Source organism: Odontesthes bonariensis, chromosome 10, assembly GCF_027942865.1.
Source record: "Odontesthes bonariensis isolate fOdoBon6 chromosome 10, fOdoBon6.hap1, whole genome shotgun sequence".
Taxonomy (NCBI): domain Eukaryota; kingdom Metazoa; phylum Chordata; class Actinopteri; order Atheriniformes; family Atherinopsidae; genus Odontesthes; species Odontesthes bonariensis.
In genome coordinates this window covers 4,878,269-4,903,592 of record NC_134515.1, presented here as the reverse complement: position 1 = coordinate 4,903,592, position 25,324 = coordinate 4,878,269, and the positions used below count along the sequence as shown (strand labels likewise).

General features: G+C 43.1%; 1 protein-coding gene across 1 annotated transcript in view; it reads right to left on the bottom strand.

Moving 5' to 3' along the window:
• Positions 1 to 2,865: 2,865 nt before the first annotated feature.
• Positions 2,866 to 25,324, bottom strand: part of plch2a (phospholipase C, eta 2a) — a 258,084-nt gene continuing 235,625 nt past the window's right edge. The window contains exons 13-23 of the mRNA XM_075476011.1: positions 24,951 to 25,049; positions 22,853 to 22,953; positions 22,079 to 22,164; positions 21,771 to 21,953; positions 21,576 to 21,683; positions 20,609 to 20,733; positions 19,996 to 20,080; positions 17,456 to 17,602; positions 16,434 to 16,513; positions 10,334 to 10,715; positions 2,866 to 5,752 (exon numbers count right to left, since the gene is read on the bottom strand). Of these exons, the coding sequence (XP_075332126.1) occupies positions 4,176 to 5,752; positions 10,334 to 10,715; positions 16,434 to 16,513; positions 17,456 to 17,602; positions 19,996 to 20,080; positions 20,609 to 20,733; positions 21,576 to 21,683; positions 21,771 to 21,953; positions 22,079 to 22,164; positions 22,853 to 22,953; positions 24,951 to 25,049 (2,973 nt within the window). The 3' untranslated portion in view covers positions 2,866 to 4,175. The remainder of the gene's footprint in view (positions 5,753 to 10,333; positions 10,716 to 16,433; positions 16,514 to 17,455; positions 17,603 to 19,995; positions 20,081 to 20,608; positions 20,734 to 21,575; positions 21,684 to 21,770; positions 21,954 to 22,078; positions 22,165 to 22,852; positions 22,954 to 24,950; positions 25,050 to 25,324) is intronic.

The following is a 25,324-nucleotide window of genomic DNA, read 5'->3' as shown; positions in this document are numbered from 1 at the left end:
TGAGAAAAGTTGAAGAGCGAGGAAAATTATTTGAAGACCGTTAGAAGCAGAAGGCTTAGAGGAACGCGGCAATGTAGTTTTTATATCAATTGAGTGAAATATATTTAAATAGCAGCAGGTTGAACACACTTGAAGCTGTGTTTTGAGTACTACCAAACTTCGTCAGAATTTGAGAGATTGTTCTCGCTTAAAGGCTCATAGCTGAAATTCTGTAATTGTGAGCTCTTTAGTAGTTACATTGGCTGAAAGAGGACAATTTGTCCTACATTTTAAGGTATAATTTGTTTCTGTCAGGTAAACTGTATGGAAGTTAAAGGAATTTGTTTGAATATCAGAAAAAGCTGAAAAGGATCATTGTGCCATTCTGCTGGCTCTTCATTCATAAAAAAATCAAGGAGGAGCAAAATGTTCATATTTTTGAAACTGTCATATTTTAAAATTGGCTGAAGATTCTAAAAAGCTGAAACAGCTGAATGTCTTGTGAACATTTTAAAGTTTGAATGGTGTATCTAGCTGAAAGTATGCTGAAGTAGTTAAAGGGGAACTGCGGTATTTTCAACATTAAGCCTCTTTTTTGAGTCGTCTGCAATGTTTTAAACCCCCCTCACCGCTTTGTTGATGTTTACTGCTGTCTCCGGTATTTGCCTAATTTTGATTCTTCTCAACCTGCTTCAGAACGGCAAGTCATGTGCATGTCCTAAAAGGTCCGTAAAAGCACCATAAACGTCCGTTTTCATAATCATCAACTCACCGGAGTGGTTACTGGTGTGCACTGGTAATCCATATCAAATTTCGTGGCGAAAAGTTGCTTCTGTCGTGTTTTATTTGGCATTTTGTACTGGATGTTCGTTGATATTACTCCGCCACCGCTAAGAAAATAGTGCGAGCATGAACGAGCTGCCAAATAAAACACGACAGAAGCAACTTTTCGCCACGAAATTTGATATGGATTACCAGTGCACACCAGTAACCACTCCGGTGAGTTTATTATTTTGAAAACGGACGTTTATGGTGCTTTTACGGACCTTTTTGGACATGCACCATGCTTGTCGTTCTGAAGCAGGTTGAGAAGAATCAAAATTAGGCAAATACCGGAGACAGCAGTAAACATCAAAAAAGCGGTGAGGGGGGTTCTAAAACATTGCAGACGACTCAGAAAAGAGGCTTAATGTTGAAAATACCGCAGTTCCCCTTTAAGTGTGAAAGAGGAGGAAGCTTTTTTAATGATTTGAAAAGGATTTACCATTACTTTTAAAGGGAGGAAAAGTTGCACAAAAAACACATTTTAAAAATTATAAAAAAGTCAGAAACACCAAAAATGATAGCCCCCATCTCCAGAAAGAGCTGGAAAAATGGTTTAATTTGCTTAAAGTATGAGGAAGTAGTTAAACAGGAACTTAATAGTGAGAATGCCTTAATGCATTCTCACAAAAAGCACGTTTTTTCAAACTACTCCAACAAAAAAAAAAAAAAAACCCAGCTGCCTCTACTTTGAGTTCTAGACATATTGGAGCTCAGTAGGTCCGATATAATGCTAGACTTTGGTATAACTGTTACCACACGTGTGTTTTGTAAAGTTCCATAACAGGATATTGTAGGGAGGAGCTGCAGGGAGTTCGGTGCAGTTTGTAATGAGGTTATAGATGGATGGGTGGACGTCCCAGTGAAAGAGATTTCTTCCTCCTGACCGACTCCAGGGGCCTTCACTGTAATACAGCAACTGGGAGAACATCTGTTATTCAATGAAAGTTGTTGTAGCCACCTTGTAGTGCGAGCTCAGGGTGTTCAGTTTGGCATTAGACTCCCTCAACCCCCAATATTTAGAACCCTGATCCCAGTTGATTAACTGCTAGCCTTCCATAATCTATGTTTAACTCTATTTTTGGAATAGAATCCACATAATCTGTCCCGTTTCTGCAGCATACGGCTACAAATCAAGCCTATTTATTTGCACAAAACCTGAGAAAAACAAGCAGCCATCTCATCGTGAAAGGAGGGACGGCATTCATTCTTTGAGACAAAAAACATTCACTCCGGCCTGAAGTGCTAGACGGGGCCCTGAGGCCGAGACGTGCCAAAGTGTCTGGTTAAATACGGCTTTAAGAGGGACTCGGCGGTTTTCCTGGAATCCTAATGAAGCCGTCTTTTGTGTTTGTGTGCTGGCTTTGAGCAGAGTCTGTGGCTCTAAAATGAGCATGTCACGCTTCACAAAGTCCCAGAGAGCTGAAGAAGGGCTGGCAGTGTCTGACGGCGCACCAGAGGTGGCCGTCGGCTGTGGAAACCGCAAGACTCGACAACAGACAAACCTCTGAGTGACAAACCGGTGTCCTGAGAAAGCATCGAGGGGGGGCCGCTCCGGGATGAGACGTCAAACGCCTCAAAGATCCCCGATGAATCTCACAGTAACGTGCGCTCATTAGTTCCCTCAAGTGTTCCCCATCAATCCCAGAAGCATCGTTACTATGACTATTTTAAGCTTTGAATCTCACAAAGACCTGTGAACACTTTCGCATATGTTCGGTCAAAAAAACACACGCTACGACGCTAAATATCTGACTGTGGGTGGCGAGGGACGAGTGAAAACATGTTTTTCCTCTTCTTTAATGATGTCTTCTCTCCAAGCCTTTGTTCTGGAACATTCTCCCGCTCTGCAGGGGGTCCGAGCCTTTGTTGCCCCTGCCAGAGAGGTTGGGAGAGGTGATGGCTGGTAAACACAGACCCAAGCTGAGTCCATAATTGGAGCAGCAAGCAGACCCGGCCAAAAACCGAAGGCCAGAGGCCTCCGTGTCAGCTTGTATAAAGCTCTGTTTAACCGGTTTGTTAACCAATTGGCTCTTTGAAATAACCGAGCTGTGAAACACAGAGTGATATTGATTTAAGATTTATTCAAGTCATAATTACACATTGTTTGAACTCGATATTCGTCCTTAAAACTTTGCACAGAGAGCTCGGACGGCGTGCTTCAACACAGATCATTCCCGTCTCGTTTCAGTAGCACAGATCAATGAGAACAGGGTTTCAGACACGATCCAAAAAAAAAAAGAACAAAAAAAAAAAAAAAAACAAGCTTGGAATATTAACAAATCTTAATAGAAAAGTCTTTGTAAAATAAAGGACAGCCTTAGGAAGTCATTACAGTGCATAAAAGGCATGCAGTCCACATGAAAAGGGGTCAAACTAAGTAGAACTGCTTTAAAGCGTCGCTTTAAACTACAGGATCTCAGTGTTGGGACATGCCAAAGGTTAGGAGGTCGAAGGGAATAACGGCAGCAACCACTACACAAAGTATACTTAAAGTCAAGACCTTCCATCCTGCATTGTAGGAATTATTACCCCTTTTTTTTTTTTTTTTCAGCAAAGACGTAAAGACAAAGCTTCAACTCCGAGCATCAAACTGTACATCATCTTCAACATGCCATCATTTAAAAAATATTGCTCGTCGATGGATGGACCCATGATAATGCCTGAAAATAAAACATCTAAATTTATAGCACAGTTAAAAGCATATCAATATTCAAATGTAAAAAAAAAAATTAAAATGAGTTAAAACAGTGTTCAGTAATTATGACCTATTGCTACGGTATGCTAATGTGATGCAAAAAGAAACCCCAAGAAAAACAAACATAAAGGACATATAAAAGTTCCCGTTATTTATAACTAAATACAATCTGGCGTTTAGCTAACGTGGTGCAAACAGGTGACGGAGCAGTTCTCCATCCTTTTTCAGACCCGCATGGACTCAGTTCGGGTGGTTTTAGTGCAGGCTACAGACTCTGTGGGTGTTTTAACAGCTGGGGCTGCTGTTGGAGGACGTCCCGCGGGCTCGTTTTCACCCGGGAAGGCGCGTCTGAAGGGTGGGCGCGACACTGATCGGGTAAATTACCTCCATCCTGCTGTCTTTTTTTTTTTTTTTTGGACAGATTCATAGTTACATTCTTAACTTGATGGTCAGAAAATGGAGATAGTTGAACGGAAATACAAAGGCTGAGGGGGGGGAAACTGTTCCCCGCCCGGCCCGTCGGCCTCTGGTCGCTGCGGTGGAAAGGCGAAGCAGCAGAGCACGTCGGCCATGTTTTTACTAATCCAGCGGAACAGTTTGCCGTGAGATATTCTGTCAGATATGCAGTGACTTCGTGGAGTTTCTAGCTGTGTCTCTCACGCTCAGTTCCAAGTTCTCAGAGTTTGAGCATGAAAAAGACTTCACTGTTTTCAGGGTCTGAGGAGGACTGGGACCGCGTAGGGGAGGGGGACTCCAGGGGGGTCAGCTGACTCAGGAGGTCCAAGCTGCTGCACGGACTGCGAGCCACGCAGCACGCCCCCTCGGGGTTCCCCCTCTCCTCGATGGGGCTTCCAGTGAGGCTAAAGCTGGCACTTCTGCCCTGGATCACACCCTGGAGCCTCTGCCTCTCCTGGGCCTTTTTGGCCCGGTTTGCAATGTACCGCACCCGGCTTTGGCTCCTGGACGAGGTTCTTCGCACCAGGGTCTCGTCCACAAACTCCTCCCGAGCGTCTTTCGGCCTGTTTTCTGGGGCAAAGTCACTGGGAGTCAGGGGTTCCACGTCGGTCAGCCTCCGCAGCTGCTCCGTCAGGTCGCTTTTCGGCCGAGGCTTCTGCGGGCTGCCCCTGCACAGCTGGTCCCTGGTCGGCCTGACGATGAAGCTGCGGCTGATGCTGCGGTACTTGCTGTCGAAGTTGCAGGAAATATCGTCGGAGGTCAGATCCCCGAGGCTTTTGGACATGGGCGACGGTGCCGCCAAGGCTGTGGCCGCGGTGGACGGCCTTTTGGGCGACGACTGCTTGAGTCCCTCCATGTAAAGCCGGCTCCAGGTGTGCCTCCTCTGACTCAGCCTCCCGGGGGAATCCTCTGGCTGAAGAGCGCGGGGCTGGAGCTCATCTTTGGGACAATCGCTTTGCTGGAGATTGGGGTTCGACTTGCTTTTGCTGAAACGCAAGGCGTCGAAGGAGACCGCCGCCGAGGAGTGCCGGCAGCCGACCCAGGGGGGCTCACAACCGGCACCGGGCAGGATGGCGAGGCTCTTCCTGGCCAGGTTGGGCAGGGAGAGGTCGATGACGGTGTCGCTGGAGGAGATGCTAGAAGAGGACGACGTGCTGTCGCGGTGGCTGCCGGGTTCCAGTTTGCTCCAGAGGCGGTCGTTCATGGTGGCATCCGTGCACACCTCCGGTACGGCCGACTGGGCCTGCCTGGTCAGGGCTCCATCCCCCCGAACATGCCCCTCACTTTTTGCTCGTCTCACTGGAAGGTGTGATGACAGAGGGCCGCACAGAGCCCTCCTGGTTGGGGGTGGCGGAGCCGCTGGGGCTGCAGGACTTCGGGTGGAGACTGTCGCAGCAGCTGCTCCGTCACCCTTCTTTTCCATCATCATCATCATCACTTGGCTTTCCTTCTGGTCCGTTTCGTCACTGATCTGGTTCTCTTGAGGGTGCCGCGTTGGTTCAATTTTCTCGGCAGGATTTTTCAGGGGGACAGGCGTGGTTCTTGAGAAGGTGGAGGGTTTCCGGGGTTCGCCGCTCGGCTCGCTCGCCGTGTGCAGCAGCCCATTAGAGGGAATGGTTAGTGGGGGAACTGCGTTTATTGCTGTGGATGGTGAGTGCAGCGGAGTGGACGTGAAATGATGCGAGGACGGCCTCTCTTCTGGAGTGGAGGCAGAGCGGGTAAAACGGCTGCTGATGGGGTCTTCTGCATTCGGTGCAGCACAGCGAGGGGCAGCTGGATTCTGCACCGTGAAACAGTCTGTGGAGAACAAAAAAGGAAAGGCATCACTGTCAAAGAAGCAGTTCATGGTCCCCCAAAGCCTCCTGGTTACAGATCTGCACCACGATTAGGGATGGGCCGATTTAGTTTACTGGCGCAGCAATGGTTGCAACACATGCATCCACCGGTTCCCAGTTTAGAGGGCACTACAGGGTCTTACTGGGACTAATTCCCATTAGGCCAAATACAGCAACATTTCCTTACAGCCGGGGTGCAGGTAACAAATTTGTAGTAGGAAGACTGGAAACACTTGTGATTGGTTTAATTGTTTATTAATAAGCGAATAGAGTGTTTTATTATGAGCCTACCCAGGTAAGGTTGAGAATAAATAACAGAATTTACAATATTTAAAATGTTTTCCTGTAACTCGTTTGAAAACTGAGTCTGAAACTCTCACTCAAGCATGAAAATGATCTTTTAGGGCCTCAAACAGCTTGAGAGAGGGTGTGAGAACCTTTTTCTTTATTCAGTGAACGGGGATCTATGAATATGCTGATCTGGCCCACATGTCTGCTGACTTTGACCGTTTACTCTGAAGCTCTGTTATGAGCATCTCTTTGGACCAGAGAATGGTTATAAAGAGAAGGTAACTATTACTATGTAACATGCCAATATCAGAATGGAAATATCGTCACTTTCTATCCTTTTCAACAGTATTAGAAATGCACAGAGAGGCAGCTGCCATCAGCTGCCCGTTCGGTTGGCTATGCTACTGTTGAAAGTGATACGAAGTGATTACATTTGACCTCTGTTGTTTCATATATTTGTGTTTTTACCGTCACTGCTGTATCAGCTGTGGCTGCAGAGCAGGCACATATTTTCTCCTCAGCTTGCTAGCTTCTCATTTTATCTGTACCTCACAACGCATGTAGATGAGCTTTGCATCCCCACCCTCTGAATATAGTCGGAATAAGTTCCTCGGATGTTCTGCGTGGTTCTTTCTGAGACTGTGGGTGGTGCTATGCAGATTCAAAGTAGAAATCTCCAGCCATAGCCTTGAATGCTATTTTTTTTTTAAATAAAAAGGTTAAAATAGATTCAAATTTTAGTTAAAATTTTTTGGTAAAAAAAAAGATGCAATTATACAACGGCTGTGTTCGAAAACACATACTTCTCCTACTACTCCTAATAACTTTTTGAGTTAGTATGCGAGTTTGAGTCAGCGAGAAGTTCCCGGATGCATACTAGATTCTCCGAAATGTTGGATATGCCTCATGAGGTTACTACTCATACTCAAACTACCCAAGATGCAACGTAACGTGACGTCGCCGATCGTCATTTCCTGTCAAAACGGCAGTTTCAAGCTAGCTACAACGAGGGTAGGTTCACTTCCTCTTTTCAAAACAAAAGCACCAATTGTAACGGGTATTTTATTTTATGAAAATAACCAGAAGTGCGTTGGTCACTGCAGCTAGCTTTAGTAGCGCCGAATTCTTGGGAACAAAACTGTAAATAGCCGGTATTTTGTCAGGTTTTCAACACGTTGGGGATCTAAACGACTACTTTCTCACCTGAAAATGTTTCAAATGTTGCTAAAGTTTACAGAGTTTAGAGCTTAAGAGAAATCAGCTTCAGGCCGGCTGATTTCGGCTCGGGCAGGAGCGAAGTGCATTGTGGGTAAACGCTCTGTATTCTGTCTGATCGATGAGTATGCAGTATGGAAGTATGCAGTATGCGGTTTTGAACACAGCCAAATACTGAGAAAACTAGGAAACTGATTGTTTCAGCTGAGTTTTGGTTATACAGAGAAGGCAGAGCTGAAACAATCAGCCTGGCTAGCATAAATGCTATATACAAACCTCCGGAGAGATTGCTTCACATAATAACAACAGAAGCACTTCTGACCTTGAATTACCCAAAAACTCAACACATTAAAGAGTGAAAAAACTTACAAGCTGTATGAACTGTGTGTAGTGTTTATGGACCTGTACCCATACTTAAAGGTGACTTAGTGCTCTCAATAATCACCCCAATAAAGTTTTGAGTTGGTCTAGGTTTGAAAGAAAAAAAAAAAAGTGAAATTGGACCCACGCAAGTGAATGAAATGTGGTTGATGAGAGAAGCAGGCTGGTGACAAAGAAGGACTGATGAGTGAAGGTTGTAGGGTAAAGGCTGCATGCATTCAGCAATTTTACCTGGTTCTGGTCATCCCCTCAATTCTGCACTAGGAACAGAGAGAGCGTGCAAAAGGGACAGAGAGGAAAAAGGAGTTTAGCCAAACCGGGAAGAAAAGGGAGAATAGAAGCAAGGATCCAGCTTCTGGGACGGAGAAGCAACTTATCAAGATGTTATTGCAAAGTACAAATATCACAACATTTACACAAAAGTGAAACACAAGAGCTAAATCTCACAGAAAGACACCTCAAAAAGTACAATATGCATCACATGACTAAACAGATGTCCTCACACAACTCCTAATGTGGGCTGAACCCCATTTCAACTCCCAAAACATGCTTTGTTCTCCCTAGAAACATGATCTGTCATCACATGATGCACTGAAGAGGAATGCATTTCTTTGGGAACAGCTAGGATCCAACCAGAACTCGACTTTCCTGAAAAATATCACGTGATGGGAAGGGAGGAAAGGGAGTTTTCACTTGGAAAACATCGGCACCGTGTGACTGTCAGTGCTCAGCCAGCTGTAGTAAAATATTGCACATGTCAACAGTCAAAAATGACGGCATTTTACGATGTCCAGTGAAATACTAGTCCAGTAAATTTTGTATGATAGGTGGCGCTGTACCCATTCCAGCTGTTGCTAATAGAGCCACTTCCTGTTGACCTCTTCACCACCAACAACAACAACAAACTCAGGCGTTGGAGAAAGATGGAGAACGCAGAGCCAGATGAAGCTACGTCCCTCTACATTTGGTCTGTGATGAGCTGCTTGTTGCACAAACTCGATGCCCAACGGAGCATTCTCCATCGCGTTGTTTGTTTCTTTCTGACGGCGACAACAACAGGAATATCGTCTCCTTTGACTTCCGGGTCACGACCCCGGGAAAACATCTGGAGCATGCGCAGAACGCAAAGTCTGATTCACCACGAGCTTCACCGTCTACAAGCATGAGTTATCTCAGGTTCTTAATCCGATTGCGAGGAACCCGATCCGATCCAATTTCTTGTCCGATTAAGGTGTATACATGAACTTAATAACTCAGTCTGATTGTAATTTAGCCAATAATCCGATCCTTTCAGTGCCATGTGACCCTACTGAGTGTCAATGCTTCAGCTGGAATGCTAAACTTCAAACAGGTACAGGATATGGAAAGGCATTTCCATTGTTTGCTAAGCAGTATGGACACCCAGCTGTTGGCTGATGAAGTGGACCAACTTTGTATCTATGCTTTGAGATATCTGTATTTATGTTGCTCTAAACTATAATTATCTAAATTAATCTAAAACTAACAATTTTAAAGTAAAAACTTACCACTTTTGTCATCTGTCAAGCATGTAGAGATTGTTTTTTTTAAAGAGACAAAAACTTGGAATCAATTGAAATGAAAAGCTTAAGATGAACTAATAACAATGAAAAGGTTTCGACTTGATCTCTTAGTATCGGGGTATCTAACAGGGAGAGTGGGAAGAAAGTCTTACTGCACAGATGACCAAATATGGAGGCTAATTCCAACTCCCTACGATCAAACACGAAAGGTCCACTAGAGCTACAACAAGGCACCGATGGGGTTATCACTAGTCTACCTACTATCACCTTACCGGCAAAGAACATGGGAGACTTATGGCGCAGCTCTTCCATTTTCTGGGCAAACAGAGCGTTCATCTCCCTCTGCAGGGTACCGACCGCTCTCTTGCGGTTGTCGAGGACAGAACGTGGCGGCAGCATAGGAGGCGACTCCAAGCTGCTCAGACTGCCAAAGCTGCCACAGCTGCTGCTGTCACTGAGCAAGAGAGCTTCATTCACATCGACGTTTGTCAATGGCGTCGGCAACGAGCCGCAAACAGCACCGTAGCTGGGGGGGGTCGCCTGCTGCCAACATAGGTTGGTCTTGGAATCCGATGCGATGCTCGGTGCTGGTGTAACGGCGTTGGGGCAACGTCTACGGGGAACGCTGCAGGACCGGGAGCCCTTGTGTGAAGCATCAGGCTGAGGTCGCAAATGCTGGGGACCCAGGGTTTGCCTGGCTTTAGATCTGGGGAAAGGAACAGGTGGAAGGATAGCCTGGGGCGATTCCATGCAGGACTCGGGTTTGGGGGGGGACTGTTGGTCTGGGTGGGCGGCGGAGCGCCGAGGCTTGGCAACAGCTTCTGGCTGAACCGGAGTCTTGGTTAAGGAGGAATGTTCCTCCCCATCCATAATTTTGGACTTGCCTTCCTGTCCTTCCTCAACCGTTTGACCGTTTCTTTCCGCGTCTGGACTCTCTTTACAGCCGATCACGCAGGTAATGCAGTTGGAGGACATCCCCACCTTGCCTGAACTAGAAAGCGCGACGCGTGCAAACACCCCCGGTTTCATGTCCAGCGGGTCATGAAAACGGAGACGGCTGGCCCGCTTCAAAGGCTCGCTCATGGGTCGGCGCTGATCGAAAAGGGAGCTCTTACCTTTACCCTCCTCTACGTGAAAAGCTCCATTTGTGTCTGGACGGTCCCAGGGGCCCTTGGTTTGGTGGGGTCCCAGTGAATCCCCGTTGCGATGTCGTGGTGGCGTGAACTGGTAAGAGGCAGCAGCAGAAGCCTTGTCCCTGTCCTCAGACTCTCGCTCCTCGCTGGCGCCCTCCGAGCTGTAGTCTTTGGTGTCAATTGCAGTCTCTGGAAAGTCCTTCTTCACTTTCGGCTGACCTCTGGTGGGTGCGCTGGCGGTGCGGCGCAGGAGGTGGGCACCAAAAGGGTGCTTACGGTTGGGATGTACAACAGCATGGCTGTCCAGGGAAGCCTGCTTTGGGTTTCTGTGAAACAGCCCTTTTATTCCGCTTGCTGCTCTGGCCTAACAAAAACACAACAAAACATCAATGTAACAAACACACACAAAGACGATCTTGGAAGAAAGTGCATGAGTTCAAGAAAAGTGTTTGCCATAATGCAGGTGGACAGGATCCACTCTGTATTATTACAGTAACACACGAGCAGTTGGTGCACAGTGAGCATGCTGAAAAGCAAATTCCATCAATATCCACATTTACCAATTCAACTTTCCTGTAACAACACCTGTGAATGATCAGCCGCACTTTAACATGATCATTCAGCTGTAATACATGCCGACTCTTACGCACCTACACAGCTGTGTACTGCTGTTGTAGAGCATTAGTTGGGGGGGAAAAAAACATGCTTGAAGCAATCTGACAAATTCAAACACACAAAGAGCGCTGAAGGTCGTTAGTCTATACAAGCACAGACGCTTCTGAATGAAAAAAAAACTTACTATTCTGGCACTCCCTATAAGAAAGAATGGACCTAGCAACTGGAAAGTCACAGTAAAAATTAATACAAATTTTCACTGAGCCCAGCATACTTTGAAAAATTATCAGATTATAAGAAACTACACATTGAAAATGACTTTTTTTCTGTAACTGTTATTTTAGGGCGACTGAAAATTTGATTGTACTAAGGCTGACCTTCAAACTACGAGAAGGGAAGAGTGGGGTAATGAGGTCCTCAAGATAAAGAGGACATTTGAGAGATTTGAGACTTATTCTATTTTCGTTTTACAAATAGTCATATTTGTTTTCTTAAAGATAAATTCAATTCAAAATTCAAATTCAAAAATACTTTATTTATCCCAGAGGGAAATTAAATGTTGATGTAGCTCAATTAAATCAAGGAGTTATTATAGATGCTGATGGCTGTGGGCAGGAAAGATTTCCTGTAGCATCCAAACTGAAGAAGCCTTTGACTGAAGAGACTCTGTTTTCCGATAACAGTCTCATGGAGAGGATGTTCAGGGTTGTCTATAATTCTCTTGATTTTATGCAAAATCCTTCTTTGCATTATTGCAAATCAACATCAAAACTGACACAGAAGTTGTAATCTTCCCCAAAAATAAAAAGATTGTTGAATAAAACTAGATAAATACTTAAGTTGAATGAAACTGATACAATTTTAGTAAAAGTCTAAAAATAAATTTAAAAAAAAACAACTGCTGCCTAAATTAACATTGGCATGATGAATGTCGAATGCAAAACCCATCCTTTTTCTTCATCCCAGACGGCAGTGAAATATTAAAAAAAAAAAAAAAAAATCACTTGTTCCTTCAGTTCCTCCAACCTCAAAGCTGGCTCAGTTTACCCCACAGCATTAAGCTCAGTTTACCCCACAGCATTAAGCTCAGTTTACCCCACAGCATTAGGCTCAGTTTAGCCCACAGCATTAAGCTCAGTTTACCCCACAGCATTAAGCTCAGTTTAGCCCACAGCATTAAGCTCAGTTTAGCCCACAGCATTAAGCTCAGTTTAGCCCACAGCATTAGGCTCAGTTTAGGCTCAGTTTACCCCACAGCATTAGGCTCAGTTTAGGCTCAGTTTACCCCACAACATTAGGCTCAGTTTAGGCTCAGTTTACCCCACAGCATTGGGCTCAGTTTAGGCTCAGTTTAGCCCACAGCATTGGGCTCAGTTTAGGCTCAGTTTAGCCCACAGCTTTGGGCTCAGTTTAGCCCACAGCATTAGGCTCAGTTTACCCCACAGCTTTGGGCTCAGTTTACCCCACAGCATTAGGCTAAGTTTACCCAGAGCATTAGGCTCAGTTTACCCAGAGCATTAGGCTCAGTTTACCCACAGCATTAGGCTCAGTTTACCCACAGCATTAAGCTCAGTTTACCCCACAGCATTAAGCTCAGTTTAGGCTCAGTTTAGCCCACAGCATTAAGCTCAGTTTAGGCTCAGTTTAGCCCACAGCATTAAGCTCAGTTTAGGCTCAGTTTACCCCACAGCATTAAGCTCAGTTTAGGCTCAGTTTACCACACAGCATTAAGCTCAGTTTACCCCACAGCATTAAGCTCAGTTTACCCCACAGCATTAAGCTCAGTTTACCCCACAGCATTAGGCTCAGTTTACCCCACAGCATTAGGCTCAGTTTACCCAGAGCATTAAGCTCAGTTTAGCCCACAGCATTAGGCTCAGTTTGCCTGGCAGCTGGTTAAAAAAAAAAATAAATAAATAAATAAAAAATCCTACCAATTTCCTTTCGATAAATTATTTACATTGTTTCATAAGCAACATAAATAGTTTTAGGTTTTGATAAATATCCTTACATCTGGTATAAACTTACACAATAACTGATCACATGACAATAATTAAAATGTATGGTTGCCAAGATACAGAGAGTGGGTCAACTTACCCATTAGCTTACCTCACTCTCAATTACTTGGTTAATATTCAGATTACATAGTAATCAACAATGTGATTCTGGTGTTACACGTTAGGGGTGAAACATCAAAACAGCTGGGACAAATGATCAGATGAGGGCATTCAGACAATGAAAGTGATGACTGCAAAAAGAATTTTGACATTTTCAGTGAAAACATTGGACCAGACCGAACAAATGGCAAACAAATGGCGATTTAGTGGGGCAAGGCGTTACTGGGTGCATTTCCAGCACAGGACATTTTTATTTCATGGCTATTTATTCATGGTTTATTAATTTAGCTATTTTTCAACCAGAGGAACTTGAGTCCAGATTCATTTCCAGATACAGTTTATAAAAAAACATCTTTGCTAGAGAGTTAGTATTTTATGAAGGTCCAGGAACTTCTGTAGTGGGGTTTTAAGAACTGAATGCAACTGATTGGTGACATACATTAACACAGCTTTGCAAACAGCAGCTGCAAACAAGTTTTGCTTCTGATTTTTGGTCAAACCATTGTTTCAGTGGCGGCGGATCTTTACCCCTGGGAAAGTTCCTGGACTTTGATTTTCCGGAAATAAAGTTTCTAGAATATCGGGTGGAAAAGCATGTTCATTTGAACACCAAAAAACCTTGCTTGTTATCAAAAGTGGAAAGGCAATGTGAAGTAGATCCAATTAGTCTGACTGCTGATCACTGTGGTGAATGGCTTAGTGAACATCTATCAACGACACACATAGAGACGAGATGATAAAAGAAAAAAGGTCTCTTACTAGGAGTTAAATGTGGGTTGAAATGCACAAATATATGTTTTCTGACAGGTGAGACCACGAAACCTTTCATCTTAACAGCAATCTAATGTTTATGGAAATACACTTACTTTTAAGTCTTATCCAGGTGCGTATCGGTTGGGGCTAAACATTACTGCTATAACCCTGTTCTTATAGTGCCGTGATAAATCTACACAGGTTTAAGCTTAGTTTCGGGCAAAAACTGGAGGGGTGTTTGAATGGTGTAGTGTTTGAACAGCTAAAGTTTAGCAATCCATCCAATGGGTGGCCATGTCTTTGCTTCTATACGTTGGTCAGTCAGACTTAAAACTGGCCACAACCAGCAAACATCTCCATCTACAATGGATATTGCCCGATATGCTCCTTTAATATAGTTTGGAAAATACTATAAGTCCAAGAATAGGCTCAATATTGATGGATAGATGCTGACACTATAAACTCCTGCCTTAAGACAAAAGATCCTCCCTGAAAAATCAGTGCCGCCTGGCAGGTTTAATGACGGGCAGCTCTCTGAATGTGTTTAAGTTGACGTCATTGGATCTACTTGGGTGGGGGGGGGGCAATGAAAATGCAGGCAGGACGAGTCTTCATAACTCATGTTAAGTATGAGTTGGTCTCAAAAGAGTTTTTATATACTCCAAGCTGTCTGAAAAGAAGGGTGAGTGCCCTGGGTGGTAAGATCGTTAGGGCAGAAAGGTGTGGCTCATGCAAGATGCCAACTGGGTCTCACTACACCTGAGTTCTGAAAGGCAGCTTCAAGGCTCCTAAAAATGTCCTGCCTCTAAATGGAGCGTTTGGTAAAAGAGGGGTCCACTGAAATCACAAACAGACACAGGAAGAGAATGAGTATCAGTAACAGAGAGGATGAAAGAGAAAAAGGTGGGGTGGGTTCGGACGGAAATCTCCCACAGGAAGCGCTCAGAAACCGCCGAGCCAGAGGAAGTTGAAGGCGAGGACAATACGAACTACAGAGCAGTCATTGACAGCAGAACCGGAGACAGCTGAGTGCACCGAAACAAACGGGTCAGTAATAAAAGCCCGACTTACTGCTGTGTTAGACAACAGTAAATCCAACATTTTACCAAAAGAGAGGGGTGATACTGAGTGTATTATAGCAAAGTTCAGAAAAATAAGGGAAAGTCTGATGATATCAGGAGGTAAAACAGACGTTGGGAACCTTCAGGATACATAATGATGGGCTCAAGTTGAACATTTTAATGTAATACAACTTTCAGATCGTTCATTTCACTTCGCACCAAGGACCTTGGGGAAACAATGTTTATTTATACATGCACAGCAATATTATATATTAATATATATATTAGTATTAGGACCATATGGGATAATCCATTCATATTTTACATTTACATGATACAGGGCATAGTGATGTGGCAATTAGAAACTCCATTTATTTAATTTAGTCTTAAAGTGATACTCCGGAGTAGATTCAACCTGGGGTCATTTGAACCGTGACATCCAGCCAAGTAGCCCACCCGAAGTTTTTTCGATCTTGGCTGAACATCAGCTGAGTTACTGAGTTATCCCGAATAGCTTCGTACAAGCGCTAACGGACCCTGGCAGTATCTCCAAAATTACCACACTAAAATCACATGCCATGACACCAAACTTCTACAGTAGTACAAATATGGTCTGTACTCACAAAACGATGCATTTGGAAGTTTGAAAATAGTCCAGGAGTTTATTATTATCAACACAAGCCTGATAGCTTCTCTGCTGCTAAAGCTGCGTCGACGTCACTTCAGAGAGCTGGGAGCTTCAAAGTAAGATGAGGGTTGATCTACTACTGTAGACAACAAAGTATATGCTATATTCTACATGATTTTTTATGTTGTAGAGTTGTGAATTTATTTTAATAATGGAGAAATTGAGCAGCCTTGCTTTGTTGTCTACAGTAGTAGATCAACCCTCATCTTACTTTGAAGCTCCCAGATCAAGGAAGTGACGTCGACGCAGCTTTAGCAGCAGAGAAGCTATCAGGCTTGTGTTGATAATAATAAACTCCTGGACTATGTACAAACTTCCAAATGCATCGTTTGGTGAGTACAGACCATATTTGTACTACTGTAGAAGTTTGGTGTCATGGCATGTGATTTTAGTGTGGTAATTTTGGAGATACTGCCAGGGTCCGTTAGCGCTTGTACGAAGCTATTCGGGATAACTCAGTAACTCAGCTGATGTTCAGCCAATATCGAAAAAACTGCGGGTGGGCTACTTGGCTGGATGTCACGGTTCAAATGACCCTAGGATGAATCTACTCCGAACTATCACTTTAATTGGAGTAAAATCTCAACATGTGAATGTGTGGAACTCAAGTATTTGGTCAATATAAGAAGAAATAGCACATAACCTGTTGAGAAAATGATCATATTCAGCTGTTTTGGCCAAAAATGTGCAATGATGAAAACGTTTAACCGTCAATGATTTGATTTGAACTCAATATAGATCAATATGGATAGTCTCTAAAAGGTATTTTACCATTTTTAAATGTTAGTTTCAGAGAAAAGATACCAACTTTTCACACACTTTCAGCCGGCTTTCATCGTGGTACCTACCTTACCAGTGATGTCATTCATAGCCACGTGAACAAAGATGGACGCCTCCTCCATACCTTCCAAGTACACATGGCGATAGCCTGCATACACACACATCACTTTAGCTTGTAGCGCTCCATCGGACAGCCCTTTACAAACAATACTTACGGTGTACCAAAGTGCTTTACAGCAGGTAATAAATACAGAAAAGAATAAGTAAAAACAAATAAAAACAATAAAAGAACAGTGAAAGCAATAAAATACAAAAAAATTCGAATAAAATAAAATAAGATAAAAGTGTCATCATACTACTGGTATTAAAATAAGCAGGTTTTTAGCCTAAATTTGAAGAGGCCCCGGTCAGATGTTGTGAGAGTGGTTTCATTTTAAGGTTTTCCATCACAAACAGCCTCGTTCAGTTCAAAATGAACAGAAAATATGAATGTGATCATAAATGCATTGATGCACGACTCTGCAGAAACAGATCAGTGTGGAATAAGAGGGTTTTTTAAACAGAAGCTGCAGTACGTGCTTGGCTGACAGAACAATATGTGGACACTCAGGAAACACTTCAGGCAAATAGGGAAAAAACACATTCATGGTTCTTCGTTTCAAAATGGTAAAATACTGATTCCATTTCCTATAACATCGTATCTGCGAATATCAGCCAAAACAAAAGCTTGAATTAATCTGTATGAAGCCAGCTGCTGAGTTAATGTCACAGAAATGCCCAATTCTAATTCTGCTGTTCAGTGTTTAAAGCAGAGTCAGCTTTTTCCAAATACATAACTCTGCGCTACACTTACACTGGAAGCTTCAGCGGCACAATATGAATCACACTGAAGACAAGCCACTGCTGCATGACTGACTTTTAATAAACCTTCACTGTGCCCTCTTTATTTTTCACCGTCTCAGCAAACTCAATTCCCAGGTCTACGGTCACCGGAGCGTGCAAACTGCAGCGGCGAGGTTTTCAGAGGTCACCGGGGAACGCGACACCGGAGACGGTTCCATCTAAAGTACGCCGCTTCCCGACGTCTTACCTGGCATCATGCTGTTGAAGGCAATCGTACGCTGGCCGATGTAGTCCTGGCCGATGGGGTCATGATCCCACACGAGGAAACGCACCAGGGTCAGCTCCGGCATGTGCACCGTGAACACCAGAGTCTCCTCCCACATCGGGTTGAACCCTAACAGGCAGGTGGAGAAGGGAGGAGGAGTTCAATATGTTCCATTTTATTTAGAATTATTAGAATAGTTTTTAGAATTATTAGAATAATTTAGTGTTAATTATGTGTGATGATTTTTTTTTTTAGATTAGATTATTGGATTATTTCTGTAGGGACTACAGGTGGAAACTAGGATTTCCTGCTATAACCTGGTACAAAGCATCTTTCCTCATGGTCAATGTTTATTGTACACTATCCCTGTTCAAATAAAAACATACCATACCATAATTCACTTAAGTGATTTCAGGGGGGATTATGTGGGAGAGCAGAGCCTTGACAGCCTTTGGTACATATATATTCCTCTTTTATTCAATATGTTCCATTTTATTTAGAATTATTAGAATAATTTAGTGTTAATTATGTGTGATGATTTTTTTAGATTAGATTATTATATTATTTCTTTATTAATTCACTGATTTTATTTTTTTAATTTAAAAAAAAATGTAAAAAAATTCTTTTTATTCAATATGTTCCATTTTATTTAGAATTATTAGAATAATTTAGTGTTAATTATATGTGATGATTTTTTTTTTTTTAAGATTAGATTATTACATTATTTATTTATTAATTTTTCTCCACAACAAGAGTGAGTAGGGAGGCCGAGCCAGAGATGGAGGACCAGTTGAGTTGGAGCAGAAAGCAAAGAAACAAAACCCTGTAGGGAAAATTATGCCTCTAACAAAAAAAAAAAAAAAAAAGGAGAGAAGGATCGGACGGGTCCAGAGAAGTGGACGGGCCAGGAGACCGTCGGGGGGAGCTCATCTATTATTTAGGTTTAGTCTGTGAGAGACAGCAGACTATGAGGTGCTGCCTCAGCATGTCTCCTCATGCTGAGCTCATCAATTATAGATCAGAGCCCATAAAGGCAGCTCGAAAACACACACACATACACACGAGTACAGATTCGCATTAAGACAATACATTCATTAATCACGAGATTAAAGGCAAACCAAGCTCATGCTCTTTTAATGCAAACACAACCAACAGCCGCCGTCTGCACGGCATAATTCTTCCACCAAACTGCAGAATATTAAGCGACAGCATCCTGTGGGCGTCAATCACAGCCGACAGTCAGAGACATGTTGTGGCGTTTTTCCACACAGCTCCCTGATTTATGACGACATGTTTGTGACACGCTTTGGTCCAATTACCAGAGAAAGGCAGCACCTCGGAGTTTTCCAGGTGGCCTGATCTGCAGACTGTGCGCTGTGCAGCGCAGCAACATATTTTGTCCTGATATGTCAACTTTAATAGCTGCTTGGCAAACATCAAACAAAACTTTCTATCAGACAAATCCAATAAAAACAGCCAGCATTTCTTTTTGGGGGGGGGTCACTCTTGACGAGGACTGCAAGAGTGAGGCAGAGTTAGATATTTAGAGTTAGATATTTTACTTTATTTGTACTATATAACTGGATAAGGAACCAAATCGATAATGGAACTGGAATTGATCAATTCTTATCAATTCCCATCTGTACTCTTGTCTAATTAAAAACTGCAGAGAGGTTATCAAAGTTTTTGTAATTCAACGAAAAGAACCCATTTTACTGAACAGATTCATCGTTTTACAGTAACCAGCAACAGGCTGAAAAGCACTGCTGTCACCCTCGCCAGATTAGATGGAGCTTAAACCAATAAAAATAGGCAAAGGTGATGACCTCCAAGCTAACCGTTTGTAGTTTAGTTGATCTAACTGGTTAAAGTTCACTGGTGGCAGTAAAAGCAAATGCTTCATCCAGTTTCTAGCCAATTATGTTTGAAAGCGCTCGTCCTTTTTAAACCGTTTTGGAATTTCCAGACATCTAATAAACCATCTAGAAGTTGTCTTCAAGAAGTCCTAACATATAGTTAAACTAACTCGTAGTTAACTAACCTGTAGCTAAATAACCTGTATTAACTAAAATGCGGTTGGCTAACCTGTAGTTAACTAGCCCATAGTAAATAACCTGTAGTTAAACTAACTTACAGTTAAATTAACCTGTCGTTAACTAACCTGTCGTTAACTAACCTGCAGTTAAACTAACCTGCAGTTAAACTAACGTACAGTTAACTAACCTGTCGTTAACTAACCTGTCGTTAACTAACCTGCAGTTAAACTAACCTGCAGTTAAACTAACCTGTGGTTTAACTAACCTGTGGTTAAACTAACCTACGGTTAAACTAACCTGCAGTTAACTCCTGATAAACGCAGACAGTAAAATCTGATAAACTAATGTGGAATAACTAATTAAATCATTTTTACTGCATTAATCACTGTTCATGAATGCTGTTTTTACAGGTTTGATCTCGAAGATGTTTTTTGTTTAACTTTAACCACGTGAAGTTGATGAAGACAAACCTTGGGATCTACTCACCGTTATCATCCACCACTCTGGTCTGCTCTTTGCAGCAGTCCACCGGGAGGCCGATGATCTCCACCTCCACGAAGGGATCGATGATCTGAGCGAAGAACAACCAACAGCATGAACATATTTACCCGTCCGCACCGCCAGCTCTGAAAGCTCTCAGGGGTCAAATGCTCCATGTTTGTAAGTTTTTTACAAAGGTAGGATCCATCAGAGATGAAAGTGCGTCACACCGGCAGAAATCTGGTTCTATTGGTTGAGTATTTCAGGATTTTGAGCTAAAGTGCTTTTATCAGCGAGTGCAATAACCAAAATGGGATTTAGAGGAATGAAATGCTCATCTCTGATTGTATGTCAGCAGTTATGCTCTGAAGCACTGGTTCCCAAACAGGGGGGGGGGGGGGGGTATACACGAATGAATGAATGAATAAATGACACTGCTAGCATAGCATGGACAGGTTTTTGATGGGGCTCCCATGTAAACGCAAAGCAGAGGATGAAGCATTTCCAAACGTGCTTCCAAAGCAGTTTCCTTCCATGACAAAGAAAAGAAGACGTGAGACCCCGTGAGACATTTTACCGAGCTTCTAAAAGACACCGCAGCTGGAAATGTGCGGCCTACCTCTCCTCTGTCTCCCAGCATGGAGTCTTTGGGTTTGGGCAGCTGTTGTCCGCTGATTATCTTCAGCACCAGCTGCTTCTTCATCTGACCTGGCAGTGGGTCCTCCAGGTTGGGGTTAAAGGCACCTGAGGGGGTTTAAAACACCGTTCACTTGGGATACTTCCACCTCAATCAAACTTTACATTTATATTTATATTTCTGAGGTTCAGGAGGAATGTTACGATACTTTGTCGGATGCTCACACATATTGAAAACATGCAGGGCAGCTGAGAAAGCCATGAAAAGGTGAGACTAAAGGAAAATACCGTAAATTCCAGACTATAAGCCGCTACTTTTTCCAGGCTTTGAGCACCGCGGTTTATAATCCGGTGCGGCTCATATGTTTTTTTCTTTTTTTCCATGCCGCCAAAAACATTTTTGCCTTGTAACATTAGACCAATAAAATGAACAAATAGTTACACTACACTTACTGATTGTAAATCGGTCATTTGTACTCACCCTCAACATGGAAAACAAACAGAAATGCACATGATGCAGCTTTTAAATAAAGGCGATCAATCTGGCTGTCAAAGGAAACAGATCTGCTGCACGTGTTGGCATCAATGAATCCATGGTGGTAGGCTACTGTCTTTTTTTTTTGTTTATCAGCCGTGTAACAGGCACTGTTCGAAAACAAAAAGCATTTACGCCCTGTATCTGTGTGTTACCGATTGGTATTTAAGTTAGAACCAGCTGTGTTACAGTATGTATTCGTTTATGTTATCATAAGCATTTCATTAAAAGTGTAAAAAATCCTCACGTATAACATTTTTCTGTGTAGATATCTCATATTACGGTGTGGACACATGCGGCTTATAATCCGGTGCGGCCTATACAAGTACAAAATGGATTTTCTTTTTAAAATTAAAGGGTGCGGCTTATATTCAGGCTGGAATTTGCGGTACACATTTGACGCTCCTCCACTGACCTTCGCACATGCAGGCAGGTTTGAGGATGTAACCACAGTTGCCGTTGCTGTAGAACTTGGCTCTGTTGAGCTGGAGGACGCGGCCCTCGGACTGGTAGTTGAGTGCGACTGAAATCCAAAAACATTTCACTCTTACTTGAAGCAGAAGCCGGATGTTTCTCACACAGAACGCAGCGGAGCGGCTGGGACACTAACCGAGCTGGCACCCTGCGTTCCAGAAGGGCTGCGGGTTGAAGTTGGAGGAGTCCACCCGGTACGACGAGGGGTAGATGCGAGAAAGCTGCCGCTGGTTGAACTCTGTGAAGGACGTGGCTTTCTGCTGCATCACCTGGTGGGCTTTGGTCTCACTCAGCGAGGACACCTGCCAGCTGCAGTTAGCTGGAAAAAAAAAAGATCAATCAGAAAGCAAAGCCGAGAGTCAGACGAAGCATTGGAGCCAAACTCAGGCCACCTGAATGTTAACCATCTGAGAAAGTAATGATAAGCAGAACTTAGGTGCCCACCTTGCGCCTCGATATCGTGGAGACCCACAGAGCAGGTGTACTTGACCAGATCAGACAGAGCTCTGGAAAGCTTCATGGTCTTCTTTCTGTGGGGGGCAATAAAAACCCAGTGATCACAAAAGTGGAACGTCAAATTCACTTGTAGAGCACAGCTTCCTGCTTCGTCCTGCGGACGCTTACTCTGCCTGCTCTCTGCTTGCTTTGCTTATTTTATCGTGATTTTCCCCCTTTTTCCCCCATGTGAGCCTACCTGCGATAGCTTCTGGACACTTATAAATCTCTGGGATTAAAGTTGTTTATTTTATTAAATTAAAAGAACAGAGGGATGTAACAGGAATGTACATGGTATGTTGGGACATCAACATCTGGGTTTCTTTAAACAATTAAATAAAATATTAAGCAACCTTTTCCTTAGACAGTAGAGCTGTGTATGAGAAAAACTGAAACAAAACAAATAAATCCCGAGAATCAAAAAAATAAATAAATAAAAAACAAACAAAAAGACAAAACACCACCACAAAAACCAAATCTATCAATTTGTTAACTCCACGAAATCTGGCCGTGACTGTTGGAATTAAACAAGCAAAAGATGGAAATCTAACCACCGAAACCGAAAAAAGACGCGTTTTAGCCACGAATCCTGAATGCTCTCTGAAGCACGTATTTGAGATGTTTCAGGGGCAATTAAGTAAAAGTAGAAGAATTTCAGCTGTCAACCTTGAACTCCTCATTCTCATAATGAAATGTGCACGTGTGTGTGCACGTGAGGCATACTTGCTGTGGTGCAACGGGGCACGGGAGGCACTGCTTGTGCTCTCCTGGTCTGTGTCCGTGTCCTCAAAGCTCGACGTCTTCTTCAGTTTGGATGATTTTTTCTGCACAACAAAAGAATTTAACAAGCGAGGGATCAGAGAGACGTTTTCACGTGGAAACAGCCAGCAAAAGGAAATTAGTGCAAGTAACCAAATTAACATTCCTCAATTTCCACACTGGGAACACACTTATTAGGGCAGGGCAATGATTAAAATGTTTAATCTAATTAATCACACGATTTCCCTGATTAATCACGATTAATCACATTTGTACGCAAAATCCAAAAATGAATCCAAAAGTAGCGTATAGCTTTTAGCATTTAGTTTTATTTTAAATGTGCTGCCATATGAATGAAAGTGCCATAACATTTGTTGTGCAAACACACTTTTAACATCAGCATCTTTCTGTAGTTTTTATGTAGAAGCCTCGCTCCACTGTCTGTTTCCTTGAATGACTTGCTGCTATCAGTTGTGTGTTTTGCCTTTAAGTGATATTTTAGACTGGAACTACTACGCTGAGAAGACAATTCAACTTGGCAGTGTTTACAGATGACTTTGGTTCTGTCGACTCCGCCGTCTGGAAGAACTTTAAAATGAAAATGGCCGAGTAAAAGTTCCGTACCCTTCTCCATGTTTGGTGGATCCGCCGATTACTTTCTTTTCCTGTTCCACAGCAGACAGCAGCAGACTTTTACAAAATAAAAGCCTGTGAGCAGCAGACTTTTACAATAATAAAATAAATAGTAAAACCTGCGTTAATGCGTGATAAAATATTTGTCGGCGTTAAATAATTAATGAGTTAACGCGATAATAACTCGCCCAGCCCTAGAATTTTTAGATGTTTTTTGTGACCGTGCACTCGCTGCATTTTTAGATGATTAAAACTTCATCACGGTAAAGATTGATATAGATGACTGAGATTGAGTGATACTAACATTGGAAAATCTCCATTTTGGTTCATTCTGCGGTGGATGACAGCAGAATTATTTTGGTAGCAATGAAAAACCCATCAAAACAACAGCATGTAGGGATAATATTTTCCATCCCGAACATCAAGAAAAGACCTCATAAGAGACCTAAAGATGCAGATCTATTCAAAAGCCTCCAGAGAAATTCAGATCAACCTGCACCAGAATGCAGAGAAAGCTCGAAACAGCTGAAGATCTGAAGCTACACCAGCAGAAAACACATGGAGGCGTGGCCTAACAGGGGCGTGGTCTAATGGGGGCGTGGCCTTTACCCATTATTATGCTACCTGGATAACAGACGTTTAATGGCCGCCACTAAAAACTTCCCTTTTTTTTTTCTTCTTCTTCCAGTTATTTATTTATTACTTTTATTTTAATAATTATTATTGCTATTATTATCGTCGTTGTTTTTTTTCTTGTATGTACCTTCTTGTTCTATGTTGTTCACAGTTTGTAAATTAACAAAATGTGCAATAAACATGTTTAAAAAAATTAAAAAAAAATAGCCGCTGCTGATTTCTATGGAGTTGCTCGCCTGGCGCATACGCCGAAAAAGTTTCTGACTTCCGCGTTATGCGGCCCATAGAGCGTGTGCAGTAGAGTCACCCCCAGTGATGCTTTGGGGCCTCCCATCATGCCCCGGGGCCATGAGGACGTGCACGTACGTACACATCACAGCTCACGTACACAGCTGTGACGTCACACAGGGAAAAGAGACTTTTCTGGGGCTTTTCTGGCCGTTAGAAAACTTTTTGACGGATAAAAATTCCATGACTTAAAAATATAGAATACAAAGATCAGTAAATAACAGCGGCTACAGCTGGAGGCGTCCTGTGAACAGTTTTACAGGCATCTCTTTTACGGTCGCGGTCTATGGGAAAAATGCTTTTTGGGCCACGGGGGATTTGTTGTTGCAATACCACGAGTGGCCACCGGGGTGTGCTTTTACCGGATCACTAGTTTGTATTCAAGTTGTTAGATATGGCTCAGAACATCAACATGCTGATGGAGTCGGAGCAGTGTGTGATCCCATCAGGAGTTTGTCCACGTTCTCGTCCTCAGGCTGAGCAGAAACAAAATGAAAAGGCTGACCTTGCGTTTGGAGAAGCTCCCGATGAAGGAGCGGCTGGTGCGCTTGGTGCTGCTGGGGTTGGCCTCGTCTGCGGTGTCCGTCCCATCGTCGCTTTTACCCTGACGGGCAGAAAAGAAACAAGATTTCCAACAGGAACAGAGATAATGTTCCTCCCAATCACCCGATCACACCTCAGAGACGCAGGTTACTGGGCTGAATTGTTATTTTTCCATCTTTCTTTCGGGGTTATAACACGGTTTTGCATTTAGATCGGAGCTCTAAGATTCTAATTGCAAGAGAAATACGGAGAAAATTCATTTCTATGCCAATTGTCTGAGAAATTAATCTGATTACTGAGCACTCAGAGAGAATCGATATGAAGGGAAAAAAAACT